Here is a 26,590-nt window from a genome sequence, read left to right on the forward strand (position 1 = left end):
AAATTGTTTGTCCTGCACGAATTCTGAACCACCCACATTTGACTGAGCTTTCTGTTCTCATGTTCATGTCTCCATTAGAACAATTGTTGGATCATAATATAGTTGTTTTGTACATATCTCCATGACTACTGTTCTCTACGAGTCACCTCTGTAACAATTTTTGGTGCATGGTATATTTGTTTATTTGCAGGTCCATGTGTTCTCACTGGACAGTAAGTTTCTGTAGGAGAGCAGTTGTGTCCTTTCCCTTTGGTATCTCCAGCAACCAGCCCAGGGCCGTCTACATAGAGGAGCTCACTTAAGTGTTTGTTGAGTGAATGAATGAATGAATGAGTGAATGAGGGAATCTTTCTGAATGCTCCCTAGGGAGAATTCAGGAGTGTATCTGAATTGGTTATTAACACAGTCGCTCTGCACAGCTGGCTGGTGGAACCACATGTGGGCCCTTTTTTGTTTTTCTACAACGTTACTAATATTCAGGGTATTATTATATCCCACTATCTTCCAGTGGAGTTGCTTTTGTAGTCTGGATGAAAAAAACTGCTGTATTATTTCAAATGATTGTGAAATAATAAAGCAAATAAAAATCTCAGATGCCAGAAAACATTATTTTCATGGAACTTCACAAAAAACAGCTCCACGAGATCCCCTTACAAAATATACACAAAAGGAGAAAGTAGAGTTACAGATTACTGAGTGCCACGCATTATTTTTACAATAGGAACAAGAATGTTTGCCATGCAGCAATGTGTGGTTAAGATAAAAATATCTTCTCAAGTAAGCCAGGGCCATTTCTCCATGTTAAGCCACAGGATGGAACAGTGAGGGAGAAATGATTTATGGATTATAGCATTTAAAAAGTGACTTTTCTGAATCAATTCTTGTTTAAATAGGACAAGGTGGAAAGCTAAAGCCATTTGGGATTTTGAAGGATCTGGACATAAGGGCATAAAGACATATGCTCGTCATTGTTTGGAGATTACATCAGGGATAGGAATTTTAGGTTTCTGATTTCATCTGGTAGGATTGAGTGGGGATGTATTTGACAGAAAGCTCCACATGGTACTGGATTAAACACAAGTTTTATTTTCTTTCATATAAAAGAAGCCCTCAGGTAAAGAGTACAGGATTGACATAAAGGTTCCTTCTTTTTGCTTCACTGCTATAAACACTTAGCTTCTACTCAAGTTTGCCTCATGGTGCCAGCATTGTTGCTGGCATTCTGGCCACCACATCTACAATCCAAGTAGTAGGAAGAGGGGAGGGGAAAGAGCACTCCTTCCTACTGAACCAGCTCTCTTTAAAGGAACGTCCTGGAAACTCCCAGCCAATGATTTTCCCTTACATCTCCTTCACCACTTCTAGCAGAGAGAGAGGCTGGAAAACACCATTTTTCAGCTGTGTGCATTTGTGGCTCCAAATAAAATGTGAGTTTTGTTACCAGAGAAGAGAGGAGATGGCTGATGAGTCACAAGCCAGCAATTTCTGCTACTAGGTGAACCAGACAGAACACAGCTGAAAATCCATCATTTTTCTTGGAGCTATCGGATAATCAGGAGACTAATGGGATAATGTATGCATAGATACTCCAAGGGTGAGCACATTTCATGCCTGTGGCCAGAGCAGGGATGCCAAGAGTTCTCTCCAGGGGAACGGCAAGCTCTTGATCTGTTGAAAAGTCTCATGGGGTAGTTAATAATCATTATCTTGGTGAATTTACCAAACTTCAGTGTTTGACCTTCATTCCTGTGGGGATTGAAACTTGATTTTTATCAGCACACAGAGAGTGAATTTGACTCTCGAAGAGAAATTCAAATAACCCCAATTTAGAGGTTAAAAAAATTATCATAGCTATGGAAAAGCAAAATGATTATTAATTTGCAGTGAAAAATAACTGTCACAGGGATCAAAATGCTCACAGAGATTTGCTTGGTGAGCATGGGGTTAGAAACAGAGCAAGTAGGGCAGCCGAATGCTTAGTGAAATCAGGCTAACGTGAGAATGGGCTTGCAGGTCTAAGGGCTCACCTCCCTCCCTTCCTCATCAGTTCTGGTTGGCCCGCTGTCTGGGTCGCCTGCTTTTCCCTGTACCCACGCCTGTCCTGCTCCTCTTCAGACTGGTCGCTCATCTTGAGAGCTGTTAACCTGCAAGCAGATTGTAGGCAGTCTTGCAGGCTCGTGCATCTCCACATCTCTTCAGAGTACTCCTGTGGGTCTCTGCGCTGAGCCAATAGATACGGATTTTCCATTTTAACTTTCAGAGAACAATGTCATTCTACTGACTCCTAGTTACATAGACATTTACCTTCAAAACGAGAACACGAACACAATCTTTTCATGCCAACCTGGAGCCGACTGATGTGACTCAGCAAAAAGGCCGAACAAGTTAACATCAGTAAACAGGAAGTCAGTGTGTGGACCCTTAAAAGCCGGGCTGAATCCTTCCAGATACAAGGAGCACACCTGCTCAGCCAGCCTACCCTCGATACTCAAATATCTCTGAAGACAACTTACGAGTAGCCGTGCAGGGGTGCCTCAGGGATCTTGTGAAATCTGGGTGCATTGGCCTTAGACAGGTTGGGCAGTCTCTTTCTCCATCACACGTGTGCCCCATCATAAACCGAGAGCGTAGTCAAAGAGGAACAGGGTCTCTGACAGGCTGAGAGCAGTTCTCGCCTTCGTTGAGATACCTTTCTGAAGCAATCGAGTGGGCAGTACTGCTCTTCCTATCATTTCAGGGTCAGTGGAGATTTCGTATGTGCAGAAACTATGAGGGTCAGACAGTAGGACTAATTCTGCTCCCTGGTTCTAGACTGGGTTAGTCACCCACCTGAGTTTATATTGATTTATTTCATGCATGATAGTGGCCCTAATTATTTCTAGGGCTGTCACTTTCTATTAAAATTGGTTGGACGTAAAATAAAGCGTGAGCCTTTTTTTCGGTGGCTGGGGGGAAGGCACATATGCTCTGTCCACATCACAAAGAAAGGAAAAACTGGAATAATTTAGAATGACAACAGCCAGCCACGTTCCCCTAAAAATATTTGAGTAGTTTTCAAAAATCAAGATATTTACCTCATTTTGACACTCAGCTTTTCTTTAAGGTCATAGATGGAATCAAATAATATCTTTAAGACAGACTTCCCCAAACGAAAGCACCATATTCTTTTAGGCTATGTTGGGAAGATTTTGATATGTTTAATAAAATATTACTTCCCTGGGAGGGTGAGGGATACTTTTCAGTTGTGGGTTCCATCATCAGCTACTTGTCAAAATAAACTGTTTATCTTCCAATTGAAGACTCACCAGATCTGTCATAGCTGTTGACAGAAGCTTCCTCTCTGGCAATCTTATCTGGTTTGACTATTGGATGGGAACAGCATGGAGTCTAAAATCAAAACAAGTCTCAGGCTTTAGTGAAACTTTTCAGGATACTCCCCAACTGCATTCAGAGGGAATCTCAGCCGTCCTTTTGCCAGATTAAAGAGACATGCATCTATATATTCCATGGATTTAGGATTTAGATGAGATATATAATGCTTTTTAAATGGTGAGTCCAGAGTCTTTGCAATTTCCCTTTTCTTTTCTTAGGAAATATAGTGTGGGATTTCTCATTCAAAATCAGTATATTTTTAATGAATCAAAATGATACAAAATGGAATACTGAAAGAAACTTTTATTTCTATTTACTTTTTTTTTTACTATGTAACTTTCAAAGCAGTTCTATAATTTTAAGAAGGTTCCTTTTTAACCCAGTGCTTCCACTTGTCAAAATATTTCTAGCAGAACAGTCCTGGTGAATGGTTTCCGAGAACCATGACAACAAATAAATGAACGAACAACAAAAGCATCCATTTTTATATGAATGTAAGAAACCCGATGGTGGCATCTAGCAATAAGCAGGTTGCATCCTCTGAAACCCAAATGAAATACAGAGACTGAGAATAACCCTTTGGTTTCTGACTATCGAAGGAGAAGCCTGAATGACTCCCCCGTCCTCTGCCACCAGATTAGAAATTGTCAGACTCTCATCACGGGGCGGCCACAGTCAAGGACAGTGAGACCCTCTGGGGCACTGACTGAATTGCACTCTGGTCTGCAGTCCTCAGTTCACACTGAAGGGCTTATAAAAGAACAATCCCATGACACTTCATTGTTCTTTTTTTGTAAGATGTTCGTTATCAGTGTCTTTGAGATTTGCTCATTTACCAGAATCAGTTGAATTGCTTTTAAACAGTGCAGACTTCCAGGCCCACCTCAAGCCCATTCAATCTGAATGTCTGAGCAAGGATTCGGTGCAATATGTGTTACCAAAGGATCTTCTCAAGTGATCGGGTGCAGTCGGTAGGGGCGTGGGAGCCCTGGCACAGCATCCTTTGACACAGATAGCCCAAAAAAGTGATCTCCAGGCCCTGTGCCAGCACCAGTGGTCCTACGCCTGGGCAGATAAGTATATTTTTATTTCCTGGATATTGTCATTCATATAACTGATTGTGTTGCTCTTTTTGCATTGATTCATGTGAAATGTAAGAGGCAAATACAACTCCTTCTAGCTACAGTATGGGAAGAAAAGGGTGGCCCTTTGGTTATTAACACTCCTGTCTTCATCTTCTCCTTCTTCAAAGGTCTCATGTCCCCCTTGCATCAGTTTCTTCTCCAATTATTTCTTTATTTATTTCTGATTTAAAAAAAAATTTTTTTTTACCTTTTTACCCCCTTCACCCATTTCTCCCATTTCCCCACTGCCCACCTCTGGCAGCCACCAATCAGTGCTCTGTGTCTATGAGCTTGAAGATGCTGCGTGTAAGAAAGATCACAGGATATTTGTCTTTGTCTGGCTTATTTCACTCAGCATAATGCCCTCGAGGCCCAGCCATGTTATCACAAGTGGCAGGATTTCATCCTTTTTTATGGTTGAATATTATATATATAATATGTTATATATAATTATATATATGCATTATACATATTACTGAATATTTTATGTGTGTGTGTATATATACCTCACAGTTTCTTCATCTAGTCTTCCATCAATGAACACTTAACTGGCTTCCACATCTTGGCCATAGTAAATGATGCTGTGTGAGCGTGAGGGTGCAGATCATTTCTCAAGTTAGTGTGTTTGTTTTCTTCAGTTAAATACCTGGCAGTGGAATTTCTGGATCATATAACATTTTCTATCTTTAATTTTTTCAGGAAAAATTATTTTTAACTTCATCTTTGGTGTTATCACGGGAATTTTTGTACATTGCCTTAAATCCTGTGTAGAACAAAGTGTGACAGAAATAGATAATAAGTACTATCCTAAATATTTGTATAAGCTTTGATGATTCCTTTTTCACTTGAATTGGGGTGTTGGAATTTACTGTTTTTTTTTTTAATGCAGTTTAAGGTAAAATCACAGCAGAAACCACAGCAGAAACCTGGCTGAAGGTGGTGCTTGGCTAAAGGCTTGGGTTTTCTGCCCTTTGGGCGAGTGTGAGTGGAATGAGGAGTGTATCATTTGCTGTACCTTGTTTCCATCAAAGACAGGGACACAGTCTTCTAAGTTTTATTCAGAATGAAGTCAGCCTAGTAAAAATGGCAGTTACAAACGGGAAAGAGAACCTGATTCCTTGACGAAATCAGTCCTATGGGGCCAGGAGGGGACCCTTGCTGCGCTCCACTTTACATCCCACTACATATGAAGACAAAGGTGGCCTCTAGAACATCTTATGAAAACAAAACAAGCAACTGGTAGATCCAAGAAAATCATTTGTGGCCATAGTTTGCATGAGATGGGGCAAGCTGGCTTTTAATCCAAGCCCAGTATTTCCGGGTTATTAGGGTGTAGATTCCAGGCTTCTTGGCATCACCACATCTACGACCTGCGGAGACTAAGGCATAGAAGGCACCTTTGCAAACCAAGGGGCCGCCTGAGTCACCCTAGAAAGAAGAAAATAGATACTTGGTGAGAAGCTGTTGACCTCTTTCAACCATCAATTATCTGTTACTCAAAGGATTATCATGTGGGTCCTTGGTTTCTCTGTGTCCTGAAGAGTGTCTGATATAGCCCCTTACTGTGTGGGTTGTCTCTGTCTCTGGCCAGGCCAATGGTTCTGTCCATTTGTCTGCCTGTCTCTGCCTATGTCCCTACCTCTGTCTGAGACCATGTTTCTGTCCATCTGTCTGTCTGTCTCTCTTTGTCCATATCCCTGTCTCTGTCTAGGACTACATATATATACAACCTTTGATCATCAGTGACTTGATGGAACTTGATTCATTAAGGAATGAGTAGGTATAAAGTTTAAAGGAATCCACAGAAGAAATGTTTAAATTGTGGATTTCATTTTGGCGCCCATGGATCGGAAATCAAGTTGCTACTGAGACGGGCAGAAAGGAGAAATGTATCGTAGTAAATACATTGGTGGCAGGGACTCAGTCTTTTTTTTTCCATGTGTGAGTTCTCCTGTCGTTGAACTTAACGCTGCATACCACGTTGTAAATACTTGCTCCATGAACGGATTCTTGAGGACTCAGAAGGAAACATGTGACGACAATTCTGTCAAGGAAAGTGACAGAGTGAAAAGAGGGGCCTTCCAAACCTGAAGAGCAGCCTTTGCTGCAGCTCCCATCGGGGACTGCAGCACTTCGTGCTCTGGTCACCATGGAAAGAGAGGCTTCGGGGAACGACAGTCTCGGGGCACGGCAGATACATGTGATCTTTGAAAGCCATCACTCCCTCCACTTGACAAGGCTTAATTCAGTAGGATGTCAAAAGTGCATTCTAATTTTTTAAAAATTAGTAACCCAGCTGTGCTGCGTGTCACTGTAAACATGAACACCTATGTTTTTTTTTACTGCCTAGGGAAGCAAGATTCTGGAAAGTATGACTCCTGTTCCTTTTAGTCAGTTTGTCAACATTATTTAAGAAAGACATACTATATATCTGAGCTCCTTACATTTGAGCGTTCCAACACCTCTCTATAGATTGCCTACAATGGTGGGTTCTGGGGGCGGGGCGAGAAGGGGTTATCTTTCAGTCACCACTAATGACCTCAGAGTTGGTAGCTTTCTAAGGACGGTAAGATCCCTTGGGAGAAGCCTGTAAAAGTTATCAAATGCCGTCTATCACCCTGATTCACAGACATTTAACGAGTGCTTATGTGTTCGGGAAGTTCTTATGACTCGTTCACATTGGTAGATGAGAGAGAATGGAGAACTCAGTGCAGGAATGGAGAGGAACTCTCTGGAGTTGTGATTTTCTGTTCTCCGCACTTCCCTCTGTGCCAGGGAGCACAGGGAGCCTTGACTTCATGGGCACAGCGCTCTGAGATGCTCTGAGATGACTATTTGACCGATGGGCTCTTACCTGGCAGGAATCCTTCTGGCCCCTGGTGTCTCCTGCACATATCATGTCTTCAGTTATAATAGGGTTGTGGTTGTAATAACTTGGGCTGTTGCAAAGTTTTCGATTTATGACCGTAACGGTGACTTCGCGCAGGGTATCAGACATCGTTAAAAATTGTGGGTCGGTGGCTCCCCAGCCAGTAACCTGGCATTTTGTTCCAGCTCTGATATCATTTTTGGAGCTTGGGTGGAGCAGCTGGACATGTTTGTCAAGTATTGCAGCCGTGTGAAGCTGACAGATTGAAAAGAGAATGAATTATCATTCGTCCCCAGTAGTATTCTGCTATTAGTCTGAGCGATGTATGTGTGGTCCCTCTGGTCTAGGAAGGCATCCCCCTCTTCTTGAATCTACTTTGGTGGTAGCCTGCAGCTGTATTTGTGGTTGTTGCTTTTCTGAAATGCTCTCCAATCCCTGTAGAGCTCAATGATGCTCGGGGAGGGAGCTTAGACAGAGCAGGAACTTTGCCCAGTCTTAAGCAAACTGGCCTTTGCTCTGCATTGGATGGTTTTCTGTGGAATAATATCCATAGGTCATGACTTTGAGGGCTGGGCTGTTTCCTGCTGGATAAGACCCTTGAGTATGGTCTAGACTAAGTTTGGACTAGACTAAGTATGGTCTAGACTAAGTTATAACTCACTTATGTGTCCCTGAATTCACTCGGTTGGCTCAGTTGTATAAAGGACTTGTATTTTTTCATTTGCTAATGATAAAAGTATTTGGGGGAAAAAAGCATTCCGTGGGGATCCTTGGGCTTGTTGAGATGTTCCCCTCCCATATATGTGAGCATCAGGGTTGCTTTTCCTTGTTTAAACACAGACCTGCTTCATTTGTGATAAATTCTTGTTTCTTTCAAGGCAGTATATGGGGTAAAGTAGGCCCCTATAGAATATGTCACGTTTCCCTCAAATTTTTGTGTAGATGATTTAACAGCTGAACTATGGTGTGTAAGAATGCTGGAGAAATTGAAGGAAGGAAACACTACATACCTTAATCAGCATAATATCATTCAATTTACGATGTGATATAAGTCTTGAGAACGGTATGAATTTTTCAATCTCAAAAGTTTGTTTGGAGGCTTCATTCTTTGAGAGAGAGTGTGCTCCTAAAATCACTTTGAAAAACTGGACTTTTTCATGCCTAAAAAAAGCAAAGAGAATAGAAGGATCAGAACGAGTCCCAAATACCCCAGTGGGGAGTAGAAATGGTGGCGAACACACAGGAACAAGGGCCATCTCCAAGGTAACCTTGTTTGGATTAGGTGGGGTGACAGAGGTCTTAGTGGACCCAAGCATGAAAGAACGATATCAAGGGCCAAAAGCCCTGCTCTCAGACTCACCCCACCTCAATTTCCTAGTATTGCAAATGAATATCAGAACTTTTACCCTACTGTGGGGAAAAGTAGTGAAATTCTAATTGAGATCAAGTTTACAACAAAATTATGTTAATTTATATAAAAAGAAATATTTCTCCAGTTGTGGGTCAAGATTTATATCTACCACTGTTAATTTTTTAAATTAAGGTAGAATAGACATAACGTAAAATTTATAATTTTAAACCATTTTTAAATGTACAGTTCTGTGGCATTAAATACATTTACATTGTTCATTTATCACTGCCATCAATCTCCAGAACTCTTTCATCTTCCCAGCATTAAGTGTTTTAATAACTAAAAGGTGAAGACTCAACTCTGTATTTGCCAATCTGGTATATCTAGACTTCATCTCGGGGCAATATGGAGAATAAGATCCATTACGTGGCTGTCAGATAAGCTATGTTCTGTCCTGTCAATTAGAAAGATAATTTGGACAAGAAAGGAAAACTTGCTTCAAGGTAAAAAATCATTGCTACTTTGAAATAAAGTGGTAGGGTTAGTTGCCATTGATAATTCCACTGTGGATATTTAGAAGATAGAAACAGGTGAGTCAGATAAAGAAACAGCAGTTGTTTTGTCTTACCCCTGGTCATATGCAGCGCCAGTACCACGGTTTCGATAGTGCCACAATTGATTTGATTTACTGCATGTCGAACAAAATTACATTTACATCTTGTTATGAAAATAGAAATAATGAGATCTTTACAACACCTTGGGGTGTTCACCATACTATAAAAAAAAATCTCATTTTAATGCCTGCTTTTAGGATGCTGCTTTAAATCCTTCAGGGAGCAAGGAGGATTCTAGAAAGACTTATACTAGTTTACATAAAACTATTTCATTGTCACTTGAAAGAGGGATCAAGACAGATTACAATAAAAACATCCACACCCACATAAGTCAGACGGAGAAAGACAAATACCGTAGGATTTCACTTATATGTAGAATCTAAAAAACAAAACAAAGGAACAAACAGACAGAAACAGATTCACAGACACATAGAACAAAGTGGTGGTTGCCAAAGGGGAGGGTAGGTGGATGGGCAAAATAGGTAAAGGGAATTAAGAGGTACAAGCTTCCAGTCATAAAATAACTCAGGGGGAGGAAAAATACAGCACAGGGAATATAGTCAATAATATTGCAATAACTTTCGTGACAGATGGTAACTATACTTATCGTGCTGAGCATTTCATGATGTGCGTAATTGTCAAATCACTGTGTCGTACATCTGAAACTCATATTATATGGTATGTCAACAACACTTCAATTAAAAATGAAAACACACACATACTCCCACATACAGATTCATAAAGATTAATAAGAATTAAAAGGCACAGAAACATACAGGAAAAGGAAGAAAGTGTTGTTTCAGCTTTGAAGAAGGAGCTCAGGACTACGGTGGGGTGGGTTTGCATATGGCCGGACTGTGACTGCCGGGAATGACCACTCCTCGGTTTCTACCAAAAGAGTTTATTTTGGTTTATATTGGGAATTTCAGCTCTATTTGTTGAAAAGTTTGCCTATTGCAAAATCAGGATGGGGATGAAATTTCTCAAAGGATGTGGATCAGATTTCCTAGGATTGATTCAAACTCAAATTCAACATACTCATTAAACCCAAATTGCGGGGGGAGGTGGGGGAGAATGATACCAAATCCCCAGGACTGCTGCTTTAACAGAAAAGACAGAAACATGCATAAATAACGAACACAAGGAAGGCTGTGGGGTACAAATGAGGGTGTGGCAGATGAATTTTGATTAGGGGATGGATGCTGAGAAAATGTCTGGTTTCCCTCATCTTTTACCATTGTCTTTGATTAGTTAGTGCCTTTGAAATATTTTGGTTATTTTTGTCTCCACTGGGACACGTTAACACCCAACACAATGCAAGCAGACCGTGAATGCTTTCTGACTTTCCATTTCCTGATACGGCTCAGCGGAATCTGCACCACAAAGGTCCATTTTTCTGCCCACAGGATACCTGGAATTACCTGATTCTGGGATGCCACCTCCTTAGCTAAACCCAGGTCCGAATTCACACAGAGACGTAATAATACCAGTCTTTTTCATTTGTTTATTGTAGAGTTTCTGCACAGGGGGTCTTTGCTTCAGAATTTTCAGGAGATGTGTGTTTAAAATGCAGCTTTCTGAGTCCCAGCCTGGACTTACCTAGACCAGAACAACACGCAGACCAGGGACCAAAGTGTCGCTCACAGTGACTGAAGCATCGTTTCTATTGGGCCTGAAAAGAACCCATTCCCAGTGTTCAAGCTGATGCGATGTATAGTCCTCACTGGCGGAAGGGTTCTTTGGCCAAAGGTGACACACGTGATAAGGAGGGGAATCAAGACTCAAACGCAGCTTTTGTGACTCCAAGCCCAGTGCTCTTTTCTATGACACTCTGGAAACCTCATGCCAAGCTCTTTCAAACCTCTTACTTCCTCTGCCACGTTGCCTCGGCACGGAGCCATGGTTCTGCTTAGACCCACTCCTCCAGGGCTGACAAAGACAGGGTCCTGACTCCCTGGAGGTCTCTTTTTTCAAAGACGGGAGAGAATTACCTGACTGTCAGAGAAGGGTCCCATCCCCAGCACGCCTGCGCCATCAGACTTGTGCCTCAGTGACTCCCACGCCAGGTGCAGATAATAACATGATGAGATGATATAACACTTACTAGGTTACTGGGCTGTGCCAGGTTCTGTGCTAAGCATTTTACATACTGTCCCTCATTTACCCTTCACAACGGTCCTGTGAAGGAGGTATTAGGATCATCCCCACTCTGCAGAGGAGAAGACTGACGCTCAGGTAGATGAAGAGACTTGAGAAAGACCCACGGATACTAAGGGGAGGCTCCAGGATGCAAATGCAGGCGGGTTGGAAGCTCAGCTGGTTTGAGCCCAGGCCTGAATCTTCACCCTGCTACTCTGGATGCCCCAGGGGTGGTCTGAGATGGGGGGAGGCCATGCGGATGGGACTGCGGGGGGTCATCTAATTACAGCCCAGGCAGGTGGGGGGCTGCTCAGTGAGAGGGGGAGAGTCAGGAAGACAGTGGAAAAGAGCTGGTGAGAGTTTTGCTTCTGATAAATTGAAATGCTGAAAATAAAATTAGAGAAGAGGCTTTTTTTTTTTTAAGACAAGAAGCTTTTTTACTGGTTTCCCTTGTTAGTTGGCAAGGCAACTGATAGAAGGGCCAAGAGGCGCAGTGAGGAGCTGCATGGATGGGTAGCGAGAAGGGGGCACCCCAGATCTGGCCTCCTTCACCATTTTGCTGAGGGCAGAGGCTGTAGTTAGTAAGCTATTCCCCCAGGATACTTGGGAGCACATTTGTGGGAAGCCATCATTAAAGTATTTCATAAATATTTTGGATTTCATAGAGCTTAATATTTTTCCAAGCACCAGTCCGCCTACATTTTTACACCCAAGTGTCCTGGAGAGGAAATTTGATCCACATATTCTGGAGTTCTTTAAACTCTGGCCATTTAAAATGGTATTTAGCAAGAGTTGGTTTTTCTTTTCTTTATTACTTTCTTTCCTTTTTTTTTTTTTTTTTTAATTCCAAGATCTGTTTTCCCTAATTTGTCAGTTTGAGGACTCACTCCTATTGAGTCAAGTTCACGTGACAAAATTTTAAATTCAAATTAATAATATTATTTACTTTTGGATAGCACTTTATGGCTTTTGAAACTTCACACACTGTGCTTTTGGCTTGGCAAAAAAAAAAAAAAGAAAGTCTTCCAATTTATTTCCTTCCTTCTATCCAGCCTTTCTTGAGCATTTATAAGTCAAGGTGTGTGTCTGGGGAGGTGAGAATCCACTTGAATGTGTGCTGTAAGGATATTTGAAGATGTGCATATTTTGAATTGAATGAACATTTCTTGATAGTCCCCCTCTGCCTCACTGGTCCCCAGGAGACAAGTGCTCTGAAAAGGACAGAGGTGACAGGGATGCGCGGGTGATTTCTATGACGGCTACAACCCCGTTTGGGTGAAGTGGCCATATTAAACTGGAAATTACTAGCTTGCTATTTAGAAATAAAACAGAAGTTCTCACTTTCTGCAGGCTTCAAAATTTCTAAATTTGTGTCTAGTCTTATTAAAATGGGGGAAATCAAGAAGAAGCAAGTCAACTCAGTTTTTCCATAGCCTGGCGAGCAAGCCATTATGGCCCAGAGATTCTTAAGTGAAGGGCTATCATGTTTGTAAGGAAAGAACTTCCCATCTCTTCTTGGCTTATTCAGGCAAGAGACAGAAGAAAGAAACATAGAGACAAACACCAAATCCCCCCCAAACCAACAAATAAACAAAACCACAACAAACACCTAATTGGTTTTCTATGGCTTTTCCTTTTGCAAAGGTTGCAGCATCCCAGGAAGAGCTTGGGACTTCTCTAGCTGACGTAAGAGAGTCACAGACTGAAATGTACTTTGAGAAAAGCTTTTGTTCTAACTATTCCAGAAGAATGTCTCTTTCTTTCTTTGTAGAAATCACCTGTAACTTTTTTTTTTCTCTCTTTTTCTGCTGGGAAGTTTGTTGCCCCCTTAAGGCTGTGATTCCCCAACTGTGGACCTCAGGCCTCTAGGGTGGGAGGCGGGCAGAGGGGTTAACAGAAGGGGTCTAAAAATCCATTAATGAAGCAGGCTTCTCGTGCTTATAGCAATTACGGCTGCAACTTATTTGTGCTTACAATGGGCTAAGCACACTAAAATATTTAAATAGATACTATTTAATCCTCCATGAAGCAGGTATTACTATTATTATTTCCCTTTTTTTTTTAAAGATTTTATTTATTTAATTGACAGAGATAGAGACAGCCAGCGAGGGAGGGAACACAAGCAGGAGGAGTGGGAGAGGAAGAAGCAGGCTCATAGCGGAGGAGCCTGATGTGGGGCTCGATCCCACAACACTGGGATCACGCCCTGAGCTGAAGGCAGACGCTTAACAACTGTGCCACCCAGGCGCCCCTATTATTTCCCTTTTGTAAAATGGGAAAGTGGAGATGCAAACACAGGCTGTCTGACAAGGTCAGGAAGGTCGCTGCTCCAATTACTACCGTTGCTGCCTTCCCTGGCCTTCCACGAGGACTTGGATCTGTCCAATGGCCTGCCTGGGAAAGGTGGCCCAGCTCTCCCTGAAAAGGAAAGCTCAGGGCGGAAAACGTGGATGGGCCAGAGGGTAAGTCAACTCCACCAGTTGGTCAGTGATCACAGAAGCTAAAGGTAGATAAAGGCTTGCCATTCACCACTGCATGGATGGACTTAAAGGACCATATATGCTAGGAGAAATAAGCCAGAGAAAGACAAATACTGTGTGATTTCACCTACATGTGGAATCTAAAAAAAAAAAAAAACAAATAAAAAACCCACAGTAAACAGTAACAAAAAAAAAAGAGAGAGAGAGAGAGACAAACAGACTCACAAATACGGAGAATGAACTGGTGGTTGCCGGGGGGGGGGGGGGGGGGGGGAAAAGGGGGAAAGGGATAAAGGGGGAANGGGCAAAGGATTAAGAGGTACAAACTCCCAGTTATAAAATAAATAAGTCACAGGGATGAAAACGACAACACAGGGAATATAGTCAAGACTATTATAATATACCTAATCTTGGTGAGCCTATCATAATGTACATAATTGTTGAATCACTATGTTGTACCCCTGAAACTAATTTAATATTATACGTCAACTCTATTTCAATTTTAAAAATATACATATATATGATTGAACTGTTATTCATACCCCTTGATATTACATCTCTATTCATCAAACATGACTGTGCTCATTAACCTTAGAATGTTAAAATACAAAACTTTCTCTGGGGAGAGGCGAGCTTCTCTTCTTGCGCACAAGGTGAGAGCGGGTACTCACCCGGAGCGGCAGTGGGCTGCGGACAGCACCCACCGCGGGTGGATCAGCACACCCCCGCAGAAGTGGTGGCCGCGGTACTGGATGGAGGCCATGAACGGCCGGGAATGTGGCACCACTTCTCTCCCTCCAATAATCTCCGTGCCGAAACCTGCAGAAGAAAACCCAAAGATATACTATGAAAGATCCAAGCAGATTATTTCATGTAATTCTTCTTTCGACAGTCATTATATCATTTCCAAGATAAAAAAAAAAAAACACACACTACAACACCTAATAGCTATAATAATTTTACTGATAAACACATGTAGAATACACTTAATATATATTATATATAATAATATAGAACACCTACTTTAATAATAATATATCATAGTATAATAAATATAATGATTTATAGTACACTTTCGAGGGATAGATATGGTTGGGAAAAATTTTCATTTCTAAGTAACAACACAATCGCTAGAAATTCATTTGCTGCACAAATGCGGTAGGTCTGGGAGATACTTACACTCTGGAGTCATATAAGCCCCAGCTGTTAGGAAAAACAGAGAAAAAGCAAACTTCACCATTTTAATGGCTTTGATTGAAGAAGACTCCATGAAATATTCTGACTGCATTGGTGAAGGAAGAAGATTCTGAAGACTGAGCTTTGACCTTGAGAGTTTTGTCTTTCTCACCACAAGGGTTTCAAACAGCAGTGGTTGGAACTCGAATCTTGGTTTTTTAACACCTACGTTTGAAAGTGTTTATCAGTTTGAAGAGATCAGATCTATGCTTTTAGCACTTTTTTGATGTATATGCAATAAAGAACTCCCTTCAGGAGTGAACCCTCTTCAATATCTGTATGAGTACTCATGTTATAAATGGCGAAAGAATTACAAATATCCAAGCCATAAGAACTTAACGAAGTTGCAGACAGGATCCAAAGATGTTCATTGCTCTATAGCAATACTTATTATTTTTCCTGGCAGAAGAAGGTGCCTATCATATTTAGTTGCTCTCTATTTTTCACTTGGACATAGATTTATTATGTGGAGAGACATGGAACTTTGCACAGATGGTAGTTGCATTGCAATAAGGCTTAGCTAAAGCCTGAACATCATGCAGAAAAACCCATACGTTCTGTAGCAAACTTATTCCTGGTCATGCCATTTACTCTAAATTTGACCAAATTTGGGTTAATTTTAGTTACATTTTTGGGAGATTTCATAATGTATTAGAGAGGAACATTGGTAACATATTTTGAATTCCGAGTCTCTCCTTTACTCATTTATAATTGAAAATAATCATGTGATTATCCAGGGCCTTGGTAATAATATCTTTTTAAAAATCGAAGACCGCATTTCGTCATTGTCCTCAGGAACAGATGATAGATGTATTGTCAGGCTTTCTATGGTACTTTCTCCTTCACTACCAAAGCTATTAGACTTAAGATTCTATAAGATTCCGTTTGTGCTTCTTGCTGATCAATGGTGCAAATTTTATAAAATGAGTACAAGCAGATAAATCTGGCACTGGAACCCCAATCCAGAAATACTGACCAAAATTTACCTGGAATTCACAGACCTTATTTTCTTTTTTCCAAGATATATGCATCCTATCCTCTATTTTTTTTTATAAAGGAGAATTGAAATCCAGAGCTATTATGCTTGGCAGATTGCAGGAGAATCCTAACAAATTGTCGGTTTTTAGCATAAGACAGTAGGACTAATAATAAACAATATTATAATTGTATATGATATAATTATATAAGTGAAGTGTCTTAAATTATTTCCAAATTCTCTTTACGTGATCATTTATATACTTTCACATTTTCTTCTGTCTGTGAGGAAGGCAGGTCAACTATTATACTTACGCCACAACTGAAGAAGCAGGCTCAGGGACGCTAAGTAATTTACCCAAGGGTCCACAGCATGTAACTGGGACCACATTATTTGCCTGACCTGAAATAACTTGTATGTTAAGAAAGATACTGCCAAAGCACGGAATTGGAAAAATATCCTGTTTTTGCTTTACAAGGATACGGCAACAGTAAAGCTCTTCTGGGCGTTAAGTAAGCAGAATTAACGGGCAAAATAAATGCAGAGCAGTGACTTCCTGTTGCAGAGTCCCAGTGGGTGAGACAAGGAGGAGCCGGATTAAGAAAAGCCACAAACTTCAGAAACCAAACTTGTTGGTTCCAGCCAAACATCCCTATGAATTTTCAAGACGCCTTTGTCACTGCTAATTGCCTTAGGTAGATCTCGAAGAAGCCACTTGTCCAAGCTGTGAAGTGGACCTGGGGAAGCCAATTCCCTGCTATATCCCGGTGATGTTGGGGACATAAGGAAAATCATGTGTGACATGCGGAAGTGGTTTGAACTCTGAGGAGGAAATGAACTATGTAGAGACAATGCTTCATTTCTGGAGGGGTCGGGAGGCATGGTTAAAAACATCTCTCAGCTGCTTGTTTCTATGTAGTGAGGACTCCTCTCCACGTAGCTTTTTACAAATTGCTAAGCATTTTCAACTGAATTTCCAGGGAGGTGGCTGTCAGTCTTGTTTTGTGGATAAAGACTTGCTAGAGATTACCCAGCTAGCTGGCAGTGGGATCGGTTCTTCAGCCCTTTCATGCTGGCCCCAAGTTCCATGTTGCTGTCAACCTGACCACGTCTCCCCTGCTTTGAGAAGTCCCTGGGGTTTAGACGTGCTAAGAGGCAAACTGGCTCTGCAGAGGGGAAAAAGGATTTAGCCGTATACGTTGCAATTAGACATGGGTGAGATTTAGTTCAATTGGGAGGACAGTGTCATAACTCTTTCTTGTAGCTGACCTGGAAAATTCTGAGAATCAATTTGGTTTATAGTAATGAGTTATTTGCTTTTGGCTTCAGACCGATGCGCCAGTTAATAATATCATTTGTTATTATATTCGGGATCCTGGATTTGAGAACAGTGAGCTGTGTAACATGATGAGCTCGGCGATCCAATTTATTTCTGGGTGTTGGTTTTGTTCTGTTGAGTCTGCTGTGGGGAGAGCCGTGTTTGCTTTGGATGGCTTTTGCAGCAGCTGTGCGGGGCTGAGCGAGTGGGAGGCGGTGCTCCGCGCTGGACCGGCTTCACGAACCAGGGACCTTGTGGTCCGCCTTTGCTGCGTGGTGCTCAGCGGTCCTCATGAGCTGCTCTTGGAGATGCTGTTTTGGAGCACAGCGTTTTTGTTTTCCTTCATCCCTCCTCTCTCTTTTGATCCTCCAGTGTTTCGGGAGACCCTTATAGAACAGCTGTTTGCCCAAAGACCACGTGTGGTTCTCTCTGCTGGGCTGCTTTCTTTCCCAGACTAGACACCTGCTTCGCCACTTTCATTAGTCATGCCCTCTAAAGCCATGCAGCTCAAAACGTGTCCCCAGAACTGTCTCTGTCTGTGACCTGTTCATGACCCACCTGGGGCAAGCTAAGGACAAACTGTCAGTTTAGAAGCAGTTACAGCCATTTATCAGGGCTTCATACTAATTAATTTTAGTTAGTGAAATGTCATTTATTATCTGTTCAGTCTAACCATAAAATAAGGCATATATTCTTTATGCCTTTTATAAAATTCAAGTTTTCTATTTACTTGTGTTGCATTGTATAAAAGTATCAGTTCACAATGGACTAAAACTGAAATCAAACAAATTAACAACAACAACAACAACCCAAAACACACCTGCTCTTCCCTGCAAATAGTTTGACCACGGCTCTGTAGACACAGCTGCAAAGCAAATCTGTTTCAAGCTCTTTCCTTCTCTTCCCTTTTAGCCTCCTTTGAAAAAATTTCCCAACACCAAGATTTTCAAGACTCCCTGGCTGTCCCATCCTCCTCAGCCCCAGGCATGTGAGATCAGGATTTGGCAGAAATCCCCTGGGTCCTTCTTTTATGGCCCGCCACCCTATGAGCCTTGACTTCTGTCCGGTAATGGTTTAGTTCATTTGATAAATGAATCTGCTAACAATTATGGTGAAACTATGGCAGTTTTGACAATTGGCTGGGAATGGCTATTGGGGTGCTGTATGATAACACTGTGTCCAGAAAATGTAGACCCAGCTTCACATTACAGCCATGCCTCCCATGAGATTTCTTAAATTGGATGAGCTTGAGAACAATCACAAGAAAGGTACCCCTTGACTGGGACCCAGGCTCGGGTTTTGGCTCCAGCCTCAAGGGCAGAGGCTTCCCTGCAGTCTTCATAGCCCACGGTCTCTCTTTGGCAGAGCAGCTGGGTGAGCTGGGCTGCAGCCTGGGCAGCGCTGCTTTTTCCTGAGCCCCTTAAATACTTCCGAGAACTGCTCCAGGACCTCTTCTTGGTGGAACGGTGGTGGGGATGAGAGTGGGTTGGAAGGAACTTTGTTCCATCTTCCTCCATCTTAACTTTTTATCATCAAAATGTATTTTGCATGTGAAATCACCTTTCTTTCTTAAAGATGAATTTGTGTGCTACCCACCGCTGCTGAGTTAAGTAACACAATAGTCCCTTCACCTCCTGCTCCCTTAACTCCAAGTCAGCGGATCCGACAGCAGCAGTTGACGAGGAGAGCAGTGGGTAAGTACGGAATGTCGGCAGAAGGAGCCACCACAGGAAAACACCTCGAGAGCTGGCCAAGGGGGCCCCTAGTACTCCCCGAGCTGGCTGCCTGGTCAGACGCTGTCCTTCTCTCAGCGGGTCCTCCGGGCCGCAAGCTGACATGTCTTCGTTTTCTTTTCTTCTTCAGGGTGGCTTTCTATGTTCACTTTCCCTGAGCTGAAATGTTGTGGGAGTGATGAAGAGAGTCCCACATGGGGTGGTCCCCACGATGTCCTGGACCTGAGGCAGATCCAGAAAATCTTGCACTCACGCTGTCTGCAGCCTTTGTCCTAAAAGATTTACACATGCGAAAATCCTTTCACCAGGGACGACTGCCAAAGGAAGGTTTGCAGCCCTGACCTCTCTTCCCAGCTACAGGCCTGTGGGGACACTGGCCTTGCACAGAGAAATTGAGGACTTTCGAGCCTAGTGGAGTTTTAGGGAAAAAACTGGGGTCTATGTATAGGTCAAGTCAAGGAAAAAAGCAGCTGATAAAGACCAGAAGAAAGATAGAAGCAGGAAGGGAAGGAAAGGAAATAAATACTGGAGACAAAGAAGGAAGCAATTGATTGCGGATAAGAGAACGCATCTGTTTATATTTAAATATCTCAGATGTGTCCCAAGCCAAATACATCAGCTTTGTACAATAGAAACAGATCTTTAAAAAGGAATTGTCTTATTATATTGAAAGCAAGTCCATTGTTTGAACTAATCAGGTTTCATAAAATAAATAAGGTCACAGCAGGCAAAATAGTAGGTACTTCAAAGAGAATGATCAGATTTGTTTATGAGGCGATGGCCTAGCTGCAACTCAAAAAATCAAGTGTTTCATTTAGATGAGATCAAGTAGAAATTATGATGTAGTTCTAAGTATGATAGAAATACTCCTACCAAAGGCTGATGATTGACCAAACACCGTCCGTACACATGCATGCACACTGTAGCACATCTCCACCCCCTCCCCCGCACTATCCCGGAATCCTGACCTTACTCTATCACAAATTCCAGGTGGATCAAAGATTGTCTATGAAAAAATGAAATACTTATAAATCTAAGTGAAATGGTCACTTTTTAAAAAGACTTATTTCTTTATTTCAGAGAGAGAACCCGAGCATGCATGGTGGGAGCAGAGGGAGAGAATCTCAAGCAGACTCCCAGCCGAGCTGGAAGTGGTTGCTTAATCTCACAAACCCTGAGATCATGACCTGATTCGAAATCAAGAGTTGGTGCTTAACCGACAGAGCCACCCAGGTATCCCTGACATGGTAAATTTAAAATACTGTTTGAGAGGAGAGGGCAGAAAACACACCATAGTGTTAGAGCATATAAGATTTTACGACTTAATGAAAGGCAAACAATACTATAGGTATATCCAAAGACTTACAAAAAAATGTTTGTCGTTTGTATTGAAAAACATTCACCCGAAAGAGAATGTCTGTAATATATGAAGTGGTCTTAGAGATTGATCAAAAAAGATAAGAGTAGTAATAAGTGATAATTTGCTCAACTGGTGAGCAAATCAATATAAATACAAATAAAATAGTATTTTAGTTAAGTTTCCTCAATAGGGACCTAAAAGTATTTTAAAATTATTTAAAATATTTTTAAATCTTGGTGATTATAGGATAAAAAATACAGCACAATGCACTTTTTTGCAAAGCTTAGGAAGTATAGGTTTGATATATTAGTAGCAAGGACTGATAAAAAGACCACCAGACTAAGAAGAGAGAAGTCAACAAAGGCATAATCTACTAAATTCTCACGATTGACGGGTCAGTTGGTGGATTTTTAGCAACAATGGAATTGTGATAGTTCTTTTAGATCTTGAACTGTGTAAGTCATCCCTCCTTCTTTCAGTTCCTTAATTCACCTTTTCTTCTCTCCAAAGTCCAAAATACACACTTTCTCTTCTTGCCAGCATTTCAAATCACCGGCCTTGCAACGCAGCCACGCCCACTAGCTCTTTTCTGCACACGTCCACCCTCTTCTCAGTCTGAACAAGACAGTCATGGTAACAAGGCCCACATATCAACTCTAGGCTTGTCTACCCTCTTAACCTTAGACTACAAAACTGCCCAACTACAACACGCTTACCATTTGCTTTCTCAGATTCTAGCTTACAGAGTACTCCTGCAGAAATCACAGAGCCTAGTAGACCACCCCACCAGCTCAAGAGTAGGGTGTTCACTGTGCCCTAGAAATTCTTTCACTTATCTCTTGTTCATTCTCTAGACACAACACCCTTTCCAGACTTTCTTCATCTTCCCCAGGATCTCGTTTCCCACTTTACCAGATACCATCATGATGCCTTCTACTCCAGAATTTGAAGGAGAATCTGTCTCTTTATCAAACTGCTGGTCTTTTCTTCCTGGTCAAGTGGGAACACCTCTGTAGAGGGATACCTTTATTCTTTTCCTCGTTTCCTGGGGACTTTAACTTTTAATTTTTTCTTTATATAGCAACTTGAATCTCTACATGTTCACTAGTTCATTCCTTCAATATTCACCCAACCATCCCTCATCCATCCATGTACGCTTACATTAATTTCATATGCAAACAACAGACTTGTCTATTCATGAAAGATATTCACTTGAATATGTTTGCTCTTCAGTTTATCATTCCTTTCTTTCATAATCAGTTTCTTACTATCTATTGTCATCCAGACAAATTGTTTTCATTTCTCACTTTACTAGTGAAACACATTTTCAGTGACTCTTGTTGGCTTTTCTCAATCCTCATTCTTTTTTTATTTCTTTGAATCCTTTTACTCTGCTAACCAGCTTTTCCTGAAAGCATCCTCTGTCCTTGACTCCTGATACGTTGTCTGTATATTCTTTACCCCTTTGATCACTATTCGTCTCTTTACTGCCACTTCCTCTTCCTGTTCTCCAAATTCTCTCTAGAAGTCACTCTCCCCTCTTCAGCCCAGCCTTTCCCAAAGTGTGCACCACATAGGCACTAGCCATAGGTGTGATGATAGCAGTTGTCCTGAAGCAAAAAGGGTCCTGTTGTCCAAGAAGTTTTAGGAACAAATAGGCAATTCAATGAAGTTAAGTGTAGCTCTGGTCTTCAAGACTTCTTCAAGACCTTTAACTGCTAATATGCATTGTTAATATCCAGGGGGCTATGTGGAGCTAGGGTATGCTCAGTTTCTCAAATTTATTTTACCATAGAACATTTCTTTTTATAGAAAGTCTCTGGACACCTGAGTTCCATACAACTCATGATGGAAAAGAGTGAATATCTTCAGTTTTCCATCACGATCTCTCTCGTAGTATTGCTTTGCTAACTACTCTCATGTAGCCTCTTCCGCCACCTTCCACGTGCTATGCTTCCTCATAGTTCCGGGGGGGACCTTTCCCTCTTCCAAAAGCAAGAGGAAGCCTTAGAAGTAATGTTAACATCTTGCTTGGTATTATTATGATATTTATCATATTCAGCCTATTCATGTGAGATTGTTAGCTTCTCATGAACTGTGTCTGTGCACTTTGCACCAGCCAGGAATGATTTCAGCTGCAAGTAGCAAAAACCCAACCCAGAGGCCCTTAAACAACAAGGAAATTCACTTTATTGTGTAACAAGAAGATCAGGGGTAGGATAGCCCCAGGATTGATTAATTCAGGGGCTCAGTGTTACTATCAAGACTCAGGTGTTTATCCTCAGTCCTTGTGTTCAATAACCTCACGACCCCAGGTGTCACATTCAGGTACAAGTTTAGAAGGAACATGAAAGTCCACAGCAATTCCTGCAGGTGTATTTTAGGATGCCACACCTTTCCCAGAAGCACACTGGCATCTCTCCCTCCCACCTTTTCTCGGACAGAACAAGATCACATGCCTTCCTAAAAGCAGTCACTAGCAAGCGGAATGAGGTTTCCCATTCCCTACTGGACTGGCTTGGACAACCTGTGGAGCTAGGATTTGGATCATCTTTGAGGAGGAATAGACCTGAACAAGATAGAGATTCTGTTAGCAAGGTGGGAATGGGAAGAAGTATATTCATATCTTGCTATCTTGCTCTGCTCCCCACAGAGTACAATGAACATTCTATGGACTTGCTAAGTGAGCAAAAGAACAGTAGGTGGTGGTGCCGAATTATGTGTTTAGTCAAGATTTTGTAACTTGTAACCTGTCTACCACATTTCCTGACTTTTTAGGAGGAAGACTCCAAATTTACCTGAGAAGGAATATTCATAGTTACTAACTCTATATTTGAAATATTAAAGCCTTTGTCCTCCCTATACTCTTTATACCAGTAATATCAGGAACCAGGACTATAATAGAGCCATTTTGAGTAAATGTCTCCAAGGGAATTCACAGTGATAACATCAAAATAACATAAAATAGATTCTAAATTAAGATTTTCATTGTTTTCGTCAACAAAATTATAACTTTGGGAAGCTTCTTTTTCTTTTCCCCCATATTCAAGATAGCAACCATATCACATTGTCAGTGATTTGATGCCAGTAGTTGAATCAGTCTGTATTTTAATTTAGTATTTCCTCCAGACATTCTTTGAACATGTGTCAACAGGAAAGAACATGTTTCAAAAGCCACTTCTACTCATTTCTCCCTTAATAAACAAAGTTTGAATGTGTCTTAGTTCTCTCTATGCTTTCTGAAATTTGCCAAAAAACAAATAAACAAAAAAACAAAACAAACCCAAAACCCAGAATTACCAGAACTGGTTAAGACCAAATTCTAAAGAAGGTAAAACTGACCATGGGGACACTTTCATCTCTAGTCTCAGTACCTTGATTTCTCTTTACAATCCTCATCTACAAGGATTTATTGTCAGCATCTCATAGCTCAAAAATATTTTAAGGTGTTGTCCCTTCATCAGGTATTCTCATTTTATTTAATGTTTCTTAAATAATAATAATAAAAACTACAGATCCAGAGGAAACATCTTTGAAGATGGGCTGTCAGGTACGGTAGCAGGGATGAAAATGGTTTGGGTAGAGAATATTCCTTGTTTTGGACAAGTCACACCACATTGGCATCATCTATTCTGGGTAAGGAACAGGCTGGCCATAGACATATTTTGTTTTTGCATATTATTGGGTAATTGATAAGCCAGAAGCCCCTGAGCTGCCAAAGCTGGATGTTTCAATCTGTTAACGCTGGAAGTGCTGACGCACATGTATTTCCACCCAATACATGTGTGTAGATTGTGTGGGAGGTGGCCAGAGAAATATTTTAAAGTTTGGATTTCAACCAGACAGTACTCTTCTCACTGGAATGAGTTTAAAACCCTTCTCTGAAAAAGCAAAGAAGATGAAGCATGATGGACCCAGGAACTATGTGCTTCCGGTTCCCGGACTGCATTCACACCCACAGAGAAGCCATTTCCACGCAACATGTAGCAAGAATATAGGAAGCTGGGCAGTGGGATAGCATGATGCTGAGGAAGAAGGCCCTTCTCTGAATGGCACTGGTCTTATGGTACTACCTGCCAGACTCCTGTAAGATCAAAGTCTCGTGCAGGCAGAAGTCAGAAAAGTGTCCTTGTGACTCACTTGATAGGCTCGAGGCCAGTAGGTTGCAGACCCGATGACGGTTTTCAAAGAACAACCCAACCAAAGCCAAGGATGCTTCGTGTGGGATCTAAATCATGGGGCTCAGTAATCTATAAGATGAGGAGGCTTTTAATAATTTATAGTTCAGGGGAAAAGGAAAACTCTCCTAGCAGACCCATCAGCTTTCCTTCCCAGACATCTAGAATAGTCTTCTTTGTTTGTTCTGTAGGCTATTATTCTGTGAAGGTGTCAGAAGAGATCCATAGAGAAAAGAGACTGGTGAGGAGGAAGCTCACACACATCCAAATGACCAATCCTCTTGGAGAAAAGGGTCAGAAAAAAAAGTGTTATAAAATCCCGTGGTCAAAACCAACATCTGGTAAATCTATTATTTAATCTAAAAAATAATTTTCTGGGGGAAAATCTCTTCTTTCTCAAGTTTTAAAGTACTAATAATTACCATTGGCAACAATTGGCATTCTGAACTATATTTTTAACTTGTTAAATAAAAGATTACTGTTCCAATGGGAAAACAAGGAATAAAAGCAGTAGGCAGCCAGCATTTTGCCAAATGCATCAGAACGAAGCCAAGACTTCATGATAATTTAGCAGTGAAGGCTTAGTCCCTGCTGACATTCATTTTCTAGACAGAGAATCAAGTCCTGGACACAGAACAAAATCAACATGGAACATGCATAGTAGAAGGATCATCTGAATATGGACAATGCAAGTAGGAGACAAGGGACAATTCAGACAAGTCTACAACAGAGATTAGTGTTTTCTCCAATTCATTAGTAAACACAAAGTTTATACCTGAAGTCTTACAGTGATACTGTTTAGTTGACATATATGTATATATTTATATATGTGATTTTCAAGGTAAATGTTGTGTAAACTTGACATAATTGGACTTAATCATTATCAACATGTCCTTTTATAGTCCAAAGTCCTGAGTTAAAGAAATAGCCCATGTACAGTTCCTTACCCGCCTGAATCAAAAGCATAATTCTAGTGCCCGGAATGCACCTCTTTCAGGATGTTGTTTCAACAAAGCGAATATACGTCCGCTTGGACCACAAGTGTGAAAATCACAGGATATTATTGCTGAAAGAGATGGTTTCAATCAGATCTTGGCAGGAAACAGAATCTGCATCAGGAGAAAATGAAGAGACTTTAATGAAGGGACTACACACAGAGGTGTGCGCAAAGCAAAGGGACTTGAGCACCCAGGGACTTGCAACAGCTGGGAGTCACTGCCACTCCTGATAGCCCAGGAGAGTTCAGCGGTGAGGGGAAGGTGCCCAGCAGGAGCCGTGAGCATGAAAGGACACAGCCCTGCCATAAACACAAGCTACAGCCTGGGAGGAGTAGGGAAGAAATGCCAAAACCCTCTCTCCTCCTCTGATCCCCATTGGTATCCAACCCAACAAGAAGCTGGGAGGCAAGGGAGCCTAGGTGATGTAGTCCATGGAGGACATGGGGCATGGCAGGAAAGGGCAGAGACTGGATTTGAGGTGGGTGAGACCAATGGTGGAGAAGTACCTCAGAAATCTGTCCTTTGTGCTGAGACTGTCCCTGGACAGGTCCCTGGTGGGCAGTGTGGGTAGCAGGCACGTGACTGTATGAAGCAGCTTATACCTGGCAGAGGTCAGAGTCCTCTTGTTAAAGATGAGGCTGGCCTCTCCGTGGATACCTGGACGCCCCGGTGCCCAGAGCAATTAGTCCTGGTCAGCCTGTGATCATGCCAGGAGAGGGACTGGTGTTTCCCGAACCACCGGTGTTCCAAGGGAAGTTCTGCAGCTGGCTTGTGGCATCTCGCTCCTCAGCCAGGAAAGACCAGACTCTCCGCAAGCATGAACGCTGAGCTGGTGGCATAGG

At 41.7% G+C, this 26,590-nt stretch overlaps 1 protein-coding gene and 1 long non-coding RNA gene across 3 annotated transcripts; one reads left to right on the forward strand and one right to left on the reverse strand.

Annotated features, from left to right (window-relative positions):
- Positions 1-5,534: 5,534 nt before the first annotated feature.
- GZMK (granzyme K) lies at positions 5,535-15,318 on the reverse strand. 2 transcript variants are annotated; one of them, XM_019808156.2, is made up of 6 exons: positions 15,129-15,318; positions 14,621-14,768; positions 8,376-8,526; positions 7,351-7,620; positions 6,474-6,540; positions 5,787-5,924 (listed from the first exon to the last, which is right to left on the reverse strand). In XM_019808156.2, exons 1-6 carry the CDS (start codon positions 15,235-15,237, stop codon positions 5,920-5,922), a joined length of 750 nt encoding a protein of 249 aa, XP_019663715.1. In that variant the 5' UTR covers positions 15,238-15,318; the 3' UTR covers positions 5,787-5,919. The 2 variants fall into 2 exon arrangements, with proteins under 2 accessions (XP_002927516.3, XP_019663715.1); XM_002927470.4 differs by lacking the exon at positions 6,474-6,540 and having other exon boundaries at positions 5,535-5,924; positions 15,129-15,316.
- Positions 15,319-16,566: 1,248 nt separating this feature from the next.
- LOC117801579 lies at positions 16,567-23,790 on the forward strand. The gene is made up of 2 exons (XR_004624289.1): positions 16,567-20,445; positions 23,017-23,790. It is a non-coding gene; the product is annotated as an uncharacterized LOC117801579 (long non-coding RNA).
- Positions 23,791-26,590: the final 2,800 nt, after the last annotated feature.

This window comes from Ailuropoda melanoleuca, chromosome 3 (genome assembly GCF_002007445.2).
Source record: "Ailuropoda melanoleuca isolate Jingjing chromosome 3, ASM200744v2, whole genome shotgun sequence".
NCBI lineage: Eukaryota > Metazoa > Chordata > Mammalia > Carnivora > Ursidae > Ailuropoda > Ailuropoda melanoleuca.

Bases quoted from the DNA above. Each gene is read 5' to 3' on its own strand.
- GZMK (XM_002927470.4), bottom strand. From the start codon at position 15,237: ATGCAGTCAGAATATTTCATGGAGTCTTCTTCAATCAAAGCCATTAAA. The intron at 7,621-8,375 runs GTATGTAGTGTT...TCAATCTGTCAG, and splicing joins ATGATATTATGCTGATTAAG to CTTCACACGGCTGCAATACT. The intron at 5,925-7,350 runs GTAAGAGCCCAT...TCTTCTTTCTAG, and splicing joins GCCAGAAGGATTCCTGCCAG to GGTGACTCAGGCGGCCCCTT.